Below are 16,038 nucleotides of genomic sequence, written 5' to 3'. Positions count from 1 at the left end.
GCAGATCACAGACATGACACAAAACTAAAGTCATTTCAAATGGCGACTTTCTGGCTTTAAGAAACACTAAGAAATCAGGAAAAAAAATTGTGGCAGTCAGTAACTGTTACTTTTTTAGACCAAGCAGAGGGAAAAAAAATATGGACTCACTCAATTCTGAGGAATAAATTACGGAATCACCCTGTAAATTTTCATCCCCAAAACTAACACCTGCATCAAATCAGATCTGCTCGTTAGTCTGCATCTAAAAAGGAGTGATCACACCTTGGAGAGCTGTTGTACCAAGTGGACTGACATGAATCATGGCTCCAACATGAGAGATGTCAGTTGAAACAAAGGAGAGGATTATCAAACTCTTAAAAGAGGGTAAATGATCACGCAGTGTTGCAAAAGATGTTGGTTGTTCAGTCAGCTGTGTCTAAACACTGGACCAAATACAAACATGGGAAGGTTGTTAAAGGCAAACATACTGGTAGACCAAGGAAGACATCAAAGCGTCAAGACAGAAAACTTAAAGCAATATGTCTCAAAAAATCGAAAATGCACAACAAAACAAATGAGGAACGAATGGGAGGAAACTGGAGTCAATATCTGTGACCGAACTGTAAGAAACCGCCTAAAGGAAATGGGATTTACATACAGAAAAGCTAAACGAAAGCCATCATTAACACCTAAACAGGAAAAAAAACAAGGTTACAATGGGCTAAGGAAAAGCAATCGTGGACTGTGGATGACTGGATGAAAGTCATATTCAGTGATGAATCTGGAACTTTTGTTTGGTGCCGTTCCAGTGAGATTTATAAAGATGACTGCCTGAAGAGAACATGTAAATTTCCGCAGTCATTGATGATATGGGGCTGCATGTCAGGTAAAGGCACTGGGGAGATGGCTGTCATTACATCATCAATAAATGCACAAGTGTACGTTGATATTTTGGACACTTTTCTTATCCCATCAATTGAAAGGATGTTTGGGGATGATGAAATCATTTTCAAGATGATAATGCATCTTGCCATAGAGCAAAAACTGTGAAAACATTCCTTGCAAAAAGACACATAGGATCAATGTCATGGCCTGCAAATAGTCCGGATCTTAAACCAATTGAAAATCTTTGGAAGTTGAAGAAAATGGTCCATGACAAGGCTCCAACCTGCAAAGCTGATCTGGCAACAGCAATCAGAGAAAGTTAGAGCCAGATTGATGAAGAGTACTGTTTGTCACTCATTAAGTCCATGCCTCAGAGACTGCAAGCTGTTATAAAAGCCAGAGGTGGTGCAACAAAATACTAGTGATGTGTTGGAGCGTTCTGTTGGTTTTCATGATTCCATATTTTTTTCCTCAGAATTGAGTGATTCCATATATTTTTTTTTTTTTTTCCCTCTGCTTGGTCTAAAAAGTAACCGTTACTGACTGCCACAATTTTTTTTTTCCCTGATTTCTTATAGTGTTTCTTAAAGCCAGAAAGTTGCCATTTGAAATGACTTTAGTTTTGTGTCATGTCTGTGATCTGCTTTTTTTTTTTTTTCTACAAAATTAAACAACTGAATGAACATCCTCCGAGGCCAGTGATTCCATAATTTTTGCTAGGGGTTGTAGTAACAAATTGGTGTTTTTCTATAGCAAGTGGTGATATTCTTAAGTTTATAAATTATAAAACATTTGACAGGATGTGTGCTTTCAGGGAGATGCAGCTAATCTCAGTGTTAGCAATGAGTGAGCATTAAAATGCATGTGCGCGCACACACACACACACACACACACACACATACATACATAAAAGCAAATTGGATTCACACTTTATTTAAAAAAAAAAAAGACATCTAAAGAACGGAAAAACAGAAAATAATATACAGGAAGTGGAATAAAAGGCATGTAGCTGAAACACAGCCCCCACACATCTGCGACTGCTGCCATGCTCACAGCCCCTGGCAGTTGGCTCAATAACCCACTCGAGAAAAATGCTGAGTGCTTGAGTGAGGAAAACGTCTGATTTCCAACACCAATCTCTTAATTCAAGAAATAAATATTATCATTGATTGAATTTGAATTTGTTGCCCAATTGATGAAGGAAAATAAATAAATTGAATATAGTTTAAAAAAGTTCCAAAGTGCGCAAAACGTTGACCATTCTGTTAAATCATTTTTAGAGATATACAACCCCAGTTCCAATGAAGTTGGGACATTATGACTTGCAAATCCTCTTCAACCTATATTCAATTGAATACACCACAAAGACAAGATATTTAATGTTCAAACTGATAAACTTTGTTTTTGTGCAAATATTTGCTCATTTTGAAATGAGTGCCTGCAACATGTTTCAAAAAAGCTGGGACAGTGGTATGTTTACCACTGTGTTACATCACTTTTTCTTCTAACACTCAATAAGCCTTTGGGAACTGATGACACTAATTGTTGAAGCTTTGTAGGTGGAATTCTTTCCCATTCTTGCTTGATGTACGTCTTCAGTTGTTCAATTGTCTGGGGTCTCCGTGTTGTATTTTGCGCTTCATAATGCGCCACACATTTTTAGTGGGTGACAGGTCAGTGTAGTACCTGCACTCTTTTACTATGAAGCCACGCTGTTGTAACACTTGCAGGATTTGGCTTGGCATTGTCTTGCTGAAATAAGCAGGGACGTCCCTGAAAGTACGTTGCGTGGATGGCAGCATGTGTTGCTCCAAAATCTTATGAAGTTGTACATTTAAAATTATTAATGGCCAAAATGATTATTAGTAATGAAAATTATTCTCATTATTTGGTTTGTAGTATTTCATAGCTCATGCTTTAGGAATTTTTTTTGTTTGTTTTTTATGTTGTTTTTTTTATGTTGGTAACAAGATATCGGAATACCCTTAGGTTTATGTATGTTTGTCTGTCTCTCTGTATGTGTGCATACGCACGCACGCACAGGGTAACTCTTGTTAATCTTGTCTGCATGCAGCTTCCAGAGCAGGTCTTCTTCCACACAGACTACCGGCCTCTGATCCGAGATGCCAATGGCTTTGTACTGGATGAACAAACCCAGCAGGCACCTCATCTCATGCCCCCACCTTTCTTGGTGGATGTGGATGGGAACCCTCATCCGCCGAGGTACTTTCATTAGTTACTGCTGGATTCAGATAATTCTACATATTCTGACAAAATACTAATACATTTTTAATAGAATTTAAATATTGCAAGATGATAAATGAGTTCAATATTTTATGCTTGTTTGCTTTTATTACTTGTAATGGTAATCATTGCCCTTCGACTTTAAGTCCAGTATTTGTTTAAATTGGTGCCAATAAAGTGCATACCCTAATTTAAGCATATTTTAAACTAGTTTTATTAACTACAGTATAGTTATTCTTGTTTTTGACATAATTTTCAGATACCAACGTCTTGTCCCTGGGAGGGAGAACATTGCAGCTGAGCATCTGGTTCCTCAGCTGGGATATGTTGCTACCAGTAAGAATGGAATTAGCTGTTCATAAGCCTCACTTTAACTGGAATTAGCTGTTTAGGAGATTGTTTTTAACACATTTTTTTGTTTTTTATCACTTCTGCAGATGTGAATTGTTAATTTTGACAGTTTTGCAGAACCACAAGGACTTACATTACCACTTTCAGGCTCAAGGATTCAATATGAACAGCTTGTTGGACTGATATGCTGTTATTTATAATACTCTGCAAAAGTAAATTTATACAGTGGTCCCTCGCTATATCGTGTTCACGTTTCGTGGATTTTTTTTTTAGTGCAATTTTGCATGCTTCTTTTTTTAACAGCGCATTGTGTTCTGCGTCCTCATCAGGCGGGCTGGTCGGCATCACTGCGATTGCTCTTGCTGCCTCCAATGCGCTCACCGAGTCTGCGGGCTCGATAAGCGCTGTAGCGGACCACTCATACCGCCCCACTGTCTGCTGTGCGGAGTTGCAGCCAAAATCTGGCAACAGGTCCAGAGACTATGCTCGCTGTTTTGATGCAGAGTGCTCCGGCAGCCCGCAAGGATAGAATTCAGCAGCGCTGCATGGTCTCGGTAACCGCAGCCGCAGAGCTCCGTGACCACTGAGAGAGGTTTGTATCTTTTTAATGACTTGGATTCTTTGCGGGTTCCGCATCCATCCCGCAGTGGTAACACCGGAGGCAGTGAGCGAAGGGAGAGCACGCGCATTGTGTCCTGCGTGTGTCTGTTTATAAGAATCTTCTCGCCCAGAAGTAAAAAAAGAGCGCCAACAACTACCCATAACTGTGTTCTTCACTTGGAAAAAGACACCTGCACTGAGGTGTGTCTCAGTGGAAAAACATGCTGCGGAGCGGCGCCAGGACGAAGAGGCACAATCAGAGGAACTGTGAAATACTGGTGAATCACTATTAATAATTTATGTGTCCAACACCGTAGGTTGATCGTTACAATTAAATTTGTTAGTTCTAAAAGCCATCATAATTATTTATAGGAAAACGTTCTGTTTTTATTTCTCAAACAAATGTTTGGGCCTGAAAACAGGTTTTGATCTTTGGTTTCATTCTATAATACTGGTCTTATTTTTCTACTAAGGTTTGAACTTTGAGAGTGTTTACACAGGAGAGGAAAGTGAGAAAATGTGTGTAGTGAGGGGTTTTACAGCCTTACAACATCTATAATAATTGTAAAAAATAACGCTGACTACGTCGCGGATTTCACCTATCGCGGGCTATTTTTAGAACGTAACTCCCGCGATAAACGAGGGACCACTATATTCCAGAAGTTGACGCAAACTGGCATCTTAAAGGTCTAGAACATGTAGATTTTTTTTTTAAACGTGTCTTTAAACAAATTTTCTGCAGCACCACTATAATGCAGGGCTGTGAAAACTCCGCGAATCCGCGGGTTTCCACGGATTTCATCATGGGGGTGTTAGTGATGTACTCTTTAATCATGAACATCACTGAGTTTTTAAAATGCTTATCGCAAAGCGTTCGTGTAAGACATCGCGTAAGTTTTATAAGTCCGTGGACACTGATCTGTGTGTTACAGATACAAATCAGTTTCCTCGGATCCGCGGAGTTTCACGGAGGAAAAATGCCACTCAAAGCGTAGCTGTTACGACAGTTGTAAAGTAGGACTGGTTGGTTGCTGCGGCGACGCTGTGTGGCTCCTGTGCGATGCTTAAGCTAAACTTAGCATGTTGATATTCCAAACTTGTAGAGCTTTCAAGTTTTTAAAAGATTTGTGCAGCATGTCTGTGTCATGGACCAACGTCGCACAGAGAGATGGCGAGAAAGACAATTTGAAAAAGTCTTAAAAGGACAAGAATCTGTGGAATTGTCGCTGGCTTCAACAACACACCTGAAAGATAAAAGAAATGGGAAAAGTGAACTGTGCCCTCTCAGGAAAACACTAAGAATTTTTCTCTCCCTGGAAAATAAACATTCTGCTGTTCAAACAGGATTTTAGACAAGATTATTCGACTTTTTCACTAATCTAGACTTTATTTCATTGTAAAAGACATTGTGGCTTTGAATGGATTTAGGCTGCATGAATTTACACAAGAATATAAGTGACTTTTTACTATAAGATATGTTATTGATATTTTACCATGATTTTCCAAATATTCTACAAGCTTTAGCTGTGGTTTTTGAAATGCTGTAACAGTCTTTTCAGTCTTCATAAATTTCATGTAGTTTAATTATTCTGAGTTAATGCATAATTGGATTTACAATTAAAAGGAAAATCATTCCAGGTCCTACTTCCACGTCATATTCTGTTATTTCAACATCATCATTGACAGGTCAAATAAAAGGTTGAATATAGGATCATTTAAATATCCACTAATTTTGAGATTTCTTCTTCCAGGAGATGCTGAAAAAGTATCATTAGATAAAAATTTAATTCTGGGGCCCCACAAATACACCACAAAGACAAGATATTTAATGTTCAGACTGATAAACTTGTGTTTTCTGCAAATATTTGCTCATTTTCACATGGATGCCTGCAACATGTTTCAAAAAAGCTGGACAGTGGTATGGCTACCACTGTTACATCACCTTTCCTTCTAACAGTCAGTAAGCGTTTACATGCACTTCTATATCATCTGCAAGATCTCATTGTGCACACTCACTGTATTTTTCCATGATATCCCCCAAACGTGAAATGAAAAGGTCCCGCACTCCATCTTACTTGCTGTAGAAAAATTTATTCAGGACTGTATCACCAACGTTGGTGATACAGTCCTGAATAAATTTTTCTACAGCAAGTAAGAAGGAGTGTGGGACCTTTTCATTTTCACGTTTCGCTGGGCTTGTCCCTTATCTCCTACGCACCCGTTTGAGGAGTCTGATGTGTGAAGTTTTCTCTCTCCATGATATCCCCCAAAATAAATATTTTCTCAGCAATAAAATTTGCTGTGATTTCAAGAAGGTGCTTTTTAACCACTTGATTTAAACAGTGTTGTTGAAATTAAAAGGGACTACACCTGAGTCCATATTCTGTATAATTTGAAACGCGTTCAACAGTAGAAACAGGATTTTCAGCACTTCTTTGTCTGATATGTTCTAATCAGTGGTCATCAACCTTTTTTAAGGAGGACTCTATTTTGGAAAAATACAAGGCCATATGAAATCTTAAATGCTATGCAATGTTGGGACTGTCATGGTATTTTGCCTATGAATGGGGCAAATGTGACATCTTCAATCACTTGTTGAAAAAAAGACCCTGCCTTTTTAAATGGTTCACAAAGTAAAGTATGAGACAAGTGATTCTTTACTTAAGGAGAATATCACGTTTTTGATGTGTTTTAAAAAAAGTGCAAAAGCAGCAACCAACATGGGACTATGCACCTTCACTGTGATAAACAAGCCCACAGTTCATTTGAAGTTTAAAAATTAAATATGATGTTTTCATGCAAAAATGGCTCACTAACTCTCAAACTGCTGTTTGACCAATGTGAACAGTAACTGATACCGGATTTTCAGGTGACGGTGAAGTTGTAGAGCAAGTGATTAGTCAGCAGACGGCTGAGCACGAGGAGGAAGCTGCATTGAGACGCTAGCAGCATTCTGGACGAAGCCATCCGACAGCTCCAGGAGCAACGGGACCGGTCATCCCAGGCTCCTCCAGAGTATGTGCAGGCAGCTGGAGCAGGACCCAGAATGCAGGCTGAGGTCCAGGGCCGTGCCTCTGCCCTGGCACCAGCACCAACCACACCGCGCAGAGGTATCAATATTGTGTTGTACAACCCCTGGCAAAAATTATGGAATCACAGGCCTCGGAGGATGTTCATTCAGTTGTTTAATTTTGTAGAAAAAAAGCAGATCACAGACATGACACAAAACTAAAGTCATTTCAAATGGCAACTATCTGGCTTTAAGAAACACTATAAGAAATCAGGGAAAAAAAATTGTGGCAGTCAGTAACGGTTACGTTTTAAGACCAAGCAAAGGGAAAAAAATATGGACTCACTTAATTCTGAGGAATAAATTATGGAATCACCATGTAAATTTTCATCCCCAAAACTAACACCTGCATCAAATCAGATCTGCTCGTTAGTCTGTATCTAAAAAGGAGTGATCACACCTTGGAGAGCTGTTGCACCAAGTGGACTGACATGAATCATGGCTCCAACACGAGATGTCAATTGAAACAAAGGAGAGGATTATCAAACTCTTAAAAGAGGGTAAATCATCACGCAGTGTTGCAAAAGATGTTGGTTGTTCAGTCAGTTGTGTCTAAACTCTGGACCAAATACAAACATGGGAAGGTTGTTAAAGGCAAACATACTGGTAGACCAAGGAAGACATCAAAGCGTCAAGACAGAAAACTTAAAGCAATATGTCTCAAAAATCGAAAATGCACAACAAAACAAATGAGGAACGTATGGGAGGAAACTGGAGTCAATATCTGTGACCGAACTGTAAGAAACCGCCTAAAGGAAATGGGATTTACATACAGAAAAGCTAAACGAAAGCCATCATTAACACCTAAACAGAAAAAAAACAAGGTTACAATGGGCTAAGGAAACGCAATCGTGGACTGTGGATAACTGGATGAAAGTCATATTCAGTGATGAATCTCGAATCTGCATTGGGCAAGGTGATGATGCTGGAACATTTATTTGGTGCCGTTCCAATGAGATTTATGAAGATGACTGCCTGAAGAGAACATGTAAATTTCCACAGTCATTGATGATATGGGGCTGCATGTCAGGTAAAGGCACTGGGGAGATGGCTGTCATTACATCATCAATAAATGCACAAGTTTACATTGATATTTTGGACACTTTTCATGGCCTGCAAATAGTCCGGATCTTAATCCAATTGAAAATCTTTGGAAGTTGAAGAAAATGGTCCATGACAAGGCTCCAACCTGCAAAGCTGATCTGGCAACAGCAATCAGAGAAAGGTGGAGCCAGATTGATGAAGAGTACTGTTTGTCACTCTAAATCCATGCCTCAGAGACTGCAAGCTGTTATAAAAGCCAGAGGTGGTGCAACAAAATACTAGTGATGTGTTGGAGCATTCTTTTGTTTTTCATCATTCCATCATTTTTTCCTCAGAATTGAGTGATTCCATATTTTTTCCCTTCTGCTTCGTCTAAAAAAGTAACCTTTACTGACTGGCCAAGTGGTTAATGCGCTTGGTTTTAGTTTGGAAGGTTCTGGGTTCAAATCCCACCCCTGCCACATTTCTCCATGTAATGTGGAGTTGCGTCAGGAAGGGCATCCGGCGTAGAACCTGTGCCAAATCAACATGCAGATCCACCTTGGATTTGCTGTGGCGACCCCGAGTGCAAACAAGGGAGCAGCCGAAGGGACTTACTTTACTGACTGCCACAATTTTTTTTTTCCTGATTTCTTATAGTGTTTCTTAAAGCCAGAAAGTTGCCATTTGAAATGACTTTAGTTTTGTGTCATGTCTGTGATCTTGTTTTTTTCTACAAAATTAAACAACTGAATGAACATCCTCCGAGGCCGGTGATTCCATAATTTTTGCCAGGGGTTGTATTATTTTCCTGACTCATTGATCTGACGAGCCAGTGGATCTGAGCAATCAGCATTTGATCCCTGGTTCTGCCATTGAGTGGACCATAAGCAAGATCTTTAAATCGCCTGCACTGTGACAACATGGTATTTCCTTCCACATGTTTTACACAGCTTTTTTCTTTTTGACGTGTTGCTGACCTGGTGGTAAATAATGTACCACCTGATGATAAATCCTCTGTTCATTTTCTGAACCCACTTATTTCTATTAAGGGTCAAAGGGGAGCTGGGGGCTATACCAGCAGTGGTCTCTTAATAATCTGAGGTAAATGTAAAGCACTTGGGCCTAGGGGAGGGGTGTATTTCAGTTACATATGTCAGAGTTCTCAAACAAGCTGTGTCAAGTCTAAATGCTGTTTAGATCAGGCAAATGTGGAAGTACTCAGAGAATTGTGGGGCTTTGTAGATGTTTAACATTGAATGTAATTTAATGTGAATGTAAAGGTAGATTAGAAACTGGTTTTGCACAACATGACCCTGTTAAAAAAAAAAAAATTCATCAAGGCTGTATTAATTTTAGAATCTATTTCAAAGCTAAAACCTGGATATCAGCTTCATGAAGCAAATGTTTTTACACAGCTTTAAATATGTTGTGTTTTAGTGATTAAAGCTTAAACAAGTGTTCATTGCAAGAATCTGCTGTTTCACACAGCAGAATCACATTTTAGACTGGGGTGTAACTATTCATTTAAACTTCAATTCTTATCATGATTCATGGTTGCTGATATGATTCAAGGATGATGTTGGTTCATTTGTTACGATACGATTCAGTGAATTGAAATTGATTCAGTAACTTTTTAGCCAAAAATTCAGCCAGTGTGGCACTGAAGTAAATACCTGTTCAGTATTGTGTGAAATCCCGTGGCACCTTAGTAGGTGGTTGGAGAGATTTTTCGTATACTTGGTCTAGTGGTTAAGGTGTTGGGCTTGAAGATCATGGGTTCAAATCTCCGCCTGACTGGAAAATCACTAAGGGCCCTTGGGCAAGGCCTTTAATCCCCTATTGCTCCCGGTGTGTAGTGAGCGCCTTGTATGGCAGCACCCTGACATCGGGGTGAATGTGAGGCATAATTGTAAAGCACTTTGAGCGTCTGATGCAGATGGAAAAGCGCTATATAAATGCAGTCCATTTACCTTTATATATCAAACAGTGAGCGACTTATTTAAAACATCTCTGTCTTTGCAAAGGCAAAGTGTTTTCACACACTGGACCGCAATGGTGGCCTGAAAATTTCTCGCTCATCAGCTTCTCCTCTGCCATCCGCCATATGTTTTGTTGTCTGCTGGCGTGTGGTGATGATGTCACAGACAGGCAGACTCAATTGAGTAACTTTTAATGCCTTTATCATTAAAAGTGCTAACAAAACACATCCATATAAAATCTGTGGTGCTTAAATCTGATGTGTTATTTCCTAGTATCGTTACAATTTCAATTTTCAATTTATTTTCATTTACATAGCGCCAAATCACAATAAGGTTGCCTCAAGGCACCTCACACAAGTAAGGTCTAACCTTACCAACCCCCAGAGCAACAGTGGTAAGGAAAAACTCCTTTTGAGGAAGAAACCTCAAGCAGATCAGCCAGATCTGCAAATCGATCGAATACCTTTTTAAAACAATATTAATCGATATGCGACGTCCAGAAGCCCAACTTGCCGAGCACAGATTGATGTAGGTGGATCATAGGAACATAAGTCCATACATCGATGTAGTAGATGAATCGTTACACCCTATTTTAGACCATAGTTCCGTGACCATTAATTTATGTCTTCATGTGAAAATGGCTTTATAGCAAGTTACTGTCATTATAAGAAGTAATTAACGTGTGTGCAGCACAGGTGGTGGGGTTGAGGCAGAGCTGTGATCCTTCATTACTTATGTTTTGAACAGCGTCTGTGCTGCTGCAGATGAGATTTTCAAATTAATGGTTATTTGAGGTTATTTATACTCAGTTGTTTCATAATATTTTCCACATTTTTGGGTCACATAGGTGTCAAAATCAAGTTAAATATATCATTAATCTGGTTCTTGGTTCTTGAAGTAATAGGTCTTGAATCAACTATCCTGCATTTTTAGAGCACAGTTCTTTTTCATTTTGTCAGTTTACTATTATATCTTACTCAAAAATGGGGACGGACACTACATTTTTATGATTGTTAGTTTTGTGGACTAAATCTCAGCATAAACCTTAAAATTATTCATAATTTTGGTACTTTCGGTCAAGTATACATGGTTTTCTCATATTTAAATAACATTTATGGAGCAACAGTTGCTATTTCATGCTATATGAGCTCCTTTACCAGGCATTTGTTCGCACTAAAAAAAGAATATGTAGAAGTAGTAGAAATACCACAGAATATGCTAAATTGGCATTCATTTAAGTATAATCCATGTTCTTCTAGCCATTTAATTATTTAGCCTGTTATATACATTTGAAAATCTTTTCTCTTTGTTAGCGTTTTTTGAACTGCTCTTTCAACTTTTTGTCATTCTCGTTGGCCATATTGTTCACTAAAATAAAGAATATATAACACTGGGAATCATAATTTGCATCTTTACATCTGTTACATCTGATATAGGAGATATTGTAGTGTCCCCTTAATCACAGATGTAAGTCAAGCCACTTTTAAAGAGTTTAAACCTAAATGTTTGCCAGGTATATTCATTGTGATATACATCACAATAGTTAAGCTCTATTGTGAAGTTATATTCTTACGACTTACAGTATCAATGTAGATTTGGTTGAAATTAAACTCATTTCACTGTAAATCTGCATCAATATATTAACAATTTTTTTAATTGCAATGTTTCAACCCTTACAATAGTTTAGAGGAATATCTGAAGTTTATCATTAAAATAAACACATTTGCAGCTACTGTAGAAGAAATGGCCTTCATATGCACTGGAGTACTCTAGGGCATGGACATTGGTCTTAATTTTAGTACTTAAATATGAAAATGATACAAAGTTGCATGTTGTTTTACATAGCCATGATAAGACTGAACAACTGCAAATTCTCTAATCTCCTGACTTATTGCCTTATCTGTAATCTGGGGGGGGCGGACATTACACAGTTTTTCGGACAAAAATCTTAATCCACTAAACATCAAAAAAGTTAGTTATATTAAAAACTTAACTCATGAACTAAGTTTCCAAAGTATATAAGTGTGCATAACTTACCAGTAAGAAAGGATGTTAAAAAGTGAAAAATCCAACTTCTTTTCAGCTACAAAACTTATGAACAATAATTATATCAAAAAACATAATGATGGGGTTATTGTCTTCCCTAATTATTTTTCAAACAAAGGATACGCTTCTTCTTTGACACCTGAAATTGTTCATTAACATGTTAAAGATTAGAATACATGAAAAATACATGTTAATTCATGTATTTTTGTTACCCTTTACTACTATTTTATTCCATATTTTTTGAAGTGACAGACTATAACGCTCAAAACAGTGCCAAATTCTAATACATTTTGGGACCTATCAGCACCAAATATTCACTGATTTTCATGATTTTTTTTTTTTTCTTTTCTTTTCTTTTGTGCGTTTCACAGCACTCTGTCATGGAAACACAAAGATTAGTATATCCCCAATAGCTATTTAAGTACAAAGCCATAACTTGCTTTTAAAAAATGTGGATATACCATGAAACAGCCAATTGCTTAATTGTTTATTTATTCTGGTCTGCGTTGTTAAAAATGTTGCTAGCATGTTGAGGGTTCTCATTGACCTGGCGGCCCGCTGCCCTTGGTTGCACGCGCTGCAGCATTTCGTGCCTTGCATCATTATATTTGTAGCCCGTAATAGTAGTGTGTATGTAGGAAAGTCTTGGGGTGACTGTTAAGCCTGCCCTGGCTAAGTAAAGATAATTGTGATGATGAATACATTAACACAGTGCACTGTTTAAAACATTCTCAGGCTCACTAAAGGAAGTTTTTATTGTCTTAATTACAGTGTCTCTAAATGATCGAGCGGATATGCAGTCATCCCCCAATGTGGGTTTACGCCGCAGTGGACAGGTGGAAGGTGTACGGCAGATGCATCAGAACGCTCCTCGCAGCCAAATGGCCACTGAGAGGGACCTGCAGGCCTGGAGACATCGGGTTGTGGTGCCTGAACTCCCACTCAGCACCTACAGGTAGAAAAGATTTCTGAAGAAAAAACTGAGACCAGCTTCTGCCTTTTTTAATATTAATCAGTTGTAACACCATGGAGCTCCTTATTGTGATATTACAGTGCTAACCAGGATTAACGTGTCAGAAATGACAAATGTAGGTCCACAATTTCAGAAATGTATTAATTAATTTGTATTTACTATATAAACACTTAGCTCCATTATTTTTATGTCTTGAATTGTAAGAAACTGTCAAACAGCAAGGAGTAAATAAAGAGCAATTTGAGGATTATTTTTGTTTCTGTGCATTACATTTTATATATATATATATATATATATATATATACACATACATTGCATCCAGGGACCAGGAGGGCATCCGGAGGGCCAGAGGAGAGGAGGAGATCACGTCGTACAGTACAAAGAAGAGACATACTGCCTACACCAGTTTTCAAGTAGGGATTTTTTGTTTTTGTTTTTAAATTCAGGAAGGATGTCTTAAATGTCAGTTTATCATGCAAATGGTTTACTGATGAGGGTAAAATTATTAGTCACTCTATGAAATTGAGCATTTCTAAACAGCCATCCATCCATTTTCTTTCGCTTATCTGGAGTCGGGTCGCGGGGGCAGCAGCTCAAGCAAAGCCGCCTAGACCTCCCGATCCACACACACCTCCCCCAGCTCCTCTGGGGAACCCCAAGGCGTTCCCAAGCAGCCGAGAGACGTAGTCCCTCCAGCGTGTCCTGGGTCTTCCCCGGGGCCTCCTCCCGATTAGAAGTGCCCGGAACACCTCTCCAGCGAGGCGTCCAGGGGGCATCCGGAAAAGATGCCCGAGCCACCTCCACTGGCTCCTTTTGACGTGGAGGAGCAGCGGCTCGATTCCGAGCTCCTCCTGAGTGACCGAGCTTCTCACCCTATCTCTAAGGGAGCGCCCAGCCACCCTGCGGAGGAAACTTATCTCGGCCGCTTGTACTCGCGATCTCGTTCTTTCGGTCATGAGCCAAATCTCATGACCATAGGTGAGGATCGGAACGTTAGATCGGTCCGGTAAATCGCGAGCTTTGCCCCCCTACTCAGCTCTCTCTTCACCACGACGTTCCGATACAGCGACCGCATCACTGCAGATGCTGCACCGGTCCGTCTGTCGATCTCACGCTCCATCCGTCCCTCACTTGTGAACAAGACCCCGAGATACTAAACTCCTCCACTTGAGGCAAGGACACTCCACTGACCTGAAGAGGGCAAAGCACCTTTTTCCGGTCGAGAACCATGGCCTCGGATTTGGAGGTGCTGATTTTCATCCCGGACGCTTCACACTCGACTGCAAACCGCCCCACTGCACGCTGAAGGTCCTGATTTGACGAAGCCAACAGAACCACATCGTCCGCAAACAGCAGAGATGAGATTCTGTGATTCCCAAACCAGACCCCCTCTGGGAAATTCTGTCCATAAAGATAATGAACAGAACCGGTGACAAAGGGCAGCCCTGGCGGAGGCCAACGTGCACTGGAAACGGGTTTGACTTACTACTGGCAATGCGAACCAAGCTCCTGCTGCAGTCGTACAGGGACCGGATAGCCCTTAGCAAAGGACCCCGGACCCCCGGAGCACCCCCCATAGGGTGCCCCGAGGGACACGGTCGAACGCCTTCTCCAGATCCACAAAGCACATGTGGACTGGTTGGGTGAGCTCCCATGAACCCTTGAGCACCCGATTTTGAGTGTAGAGCTTGTCCAGGTGCCGCGACCAGGACGAAAACCCACACTGCTCCTCCTGAATCCGAGGTTCGACTATCGGTCGAACCTCGAACCTCGAACCTTTTTGCATTTACGCAATATCTCTAAAATCAGAAAGGTCTTGTCTCAGAGTGATGCTGAAAAACTAATTCATGCATTTATTTCCTCTAGGCTGGACTATTGTAATTCATTATTATCAGGTTGTCCTAAAAGTTCCCTAAAAAGCCTTCAGTTGGTTCAGAATGCTGCAGCTAGAGTACTGACGGGGACTAGCAGGAGAGAGCATATCTCACCCGTGTTGGCCTCCCTTCATTGGCTTCCTGTTAATGCTAGAATAGAATTTAAAATTCTTCTTCTTACTTATAAGGTTTTGAATAATCAGGTCCCATCTTATCTTAGGGACCTCGTAGTACCATATTACCCCATTAGAGCGCTTCGCTCTCAGACTGCGGGCTTACTTGTAGTTCCTAGGGTTTGTAAGAGTAGAATGGGAGGCAGAGCCTTCAGCTTTCAGGCTCCTCTCCTGTGGAACCAGCTCCCAATTCAGATCAGGGAGACAGATACCCTCTCTACTTTTAAGATTAGGCTTAAAACTTTCCTTTTCGCTAAGGCTTATAGTTAGGGCTGGATCGGGTGACCCTGGACCATCCCTTGGTTATGTTGCTTTAGACGTAGACTGTGTTTCATAATTATTGTATGGCCTTGCCTTGCAATGTGGAGCGCCTTGGGGCAACTGTTTGTTGTGATTTGGCGCTATACAAGAAAAAAGTTGATTGATTGATTGATTGATCGGTCGAATTCTCCTCTCCAGTACTCTGGAATAGACCTTACCTTGTGATCCCCCTGTAGTTGGAACACACCCTCCGGTCCCCCTTCTTAAACAGAGGGACCACCATCCCGGTCTGCCAATCCAGAGGCACTGTCCCCAACCGCCACGCAGTTTGCAGAGGCGTGTCAGCCAAAACAGTCCCACAACATCCAGAGACTTAAGGTACTCAGGACGGATTTCATCCACCCCAGGAGCCTTGCCACCGAGGAGCTTTCTAACCACCTCGGTGACGTCGGCCTGGGTAATGGATGAGTCCACCTCTGAGTCCCGTCTCTGCTTCCTCTTCAGAAGATGTGACGATGGGACTGAGGCGATCCTTGAAGTATTCCTTCCACCACCCAACAACATCCCCAGTCAG

The 16,038-nt window shown here is 40.4% G+C and overlaps 1 protein-coding gene across 1 annotated transcript in view; it reads left to right on the top strand.

Annotated features, from left to right (window-relative positions):
• brwd1 (bromodomain and WD repeat domain containing 1) overlaps positions 1–16,038 on the top strand; it is a 119,863-nt gene that overhangs the window by 52,042 nt on the left and 51,783 nt on the right. Inside the window, 6 exon segments of the mRNA XM_034168077.1 lie at positions 2,942–3,090; positions 3,371–3,447; positions 6,932–6,999; positions 7,001–7,172; positions 12,955–13,138; positions 13,479–13,569. Coding sequence (XP_034023968.1) covers positions 2,942–3,090; positions 3,371–3,447; positions 6,932–6,999; positions 7,001–7,172; positions 12,955–13,138; positions 13,479–13,569 — 741 coding nt within the window.

Source organism: Thalassophryne amazonica, chromosome 4 (assembly GCF_902500255.1).
Source record: "Thalassophryne amazonica chromosome 4, fThaAma1.1, whole genome shotgun sequence".
Classification (NCBI taxonomy): Eukaryota; Metazoa; Chordata; class Actinopteri; order Batrachoidiformes; family Batrachoididae; genus Thalassophryne; species Thalassophryne amazonica.
Note: the sequence above shows the minus strand (reverse complement) of the source record. Positions and strands in the feature narration are given on the sequence as shown.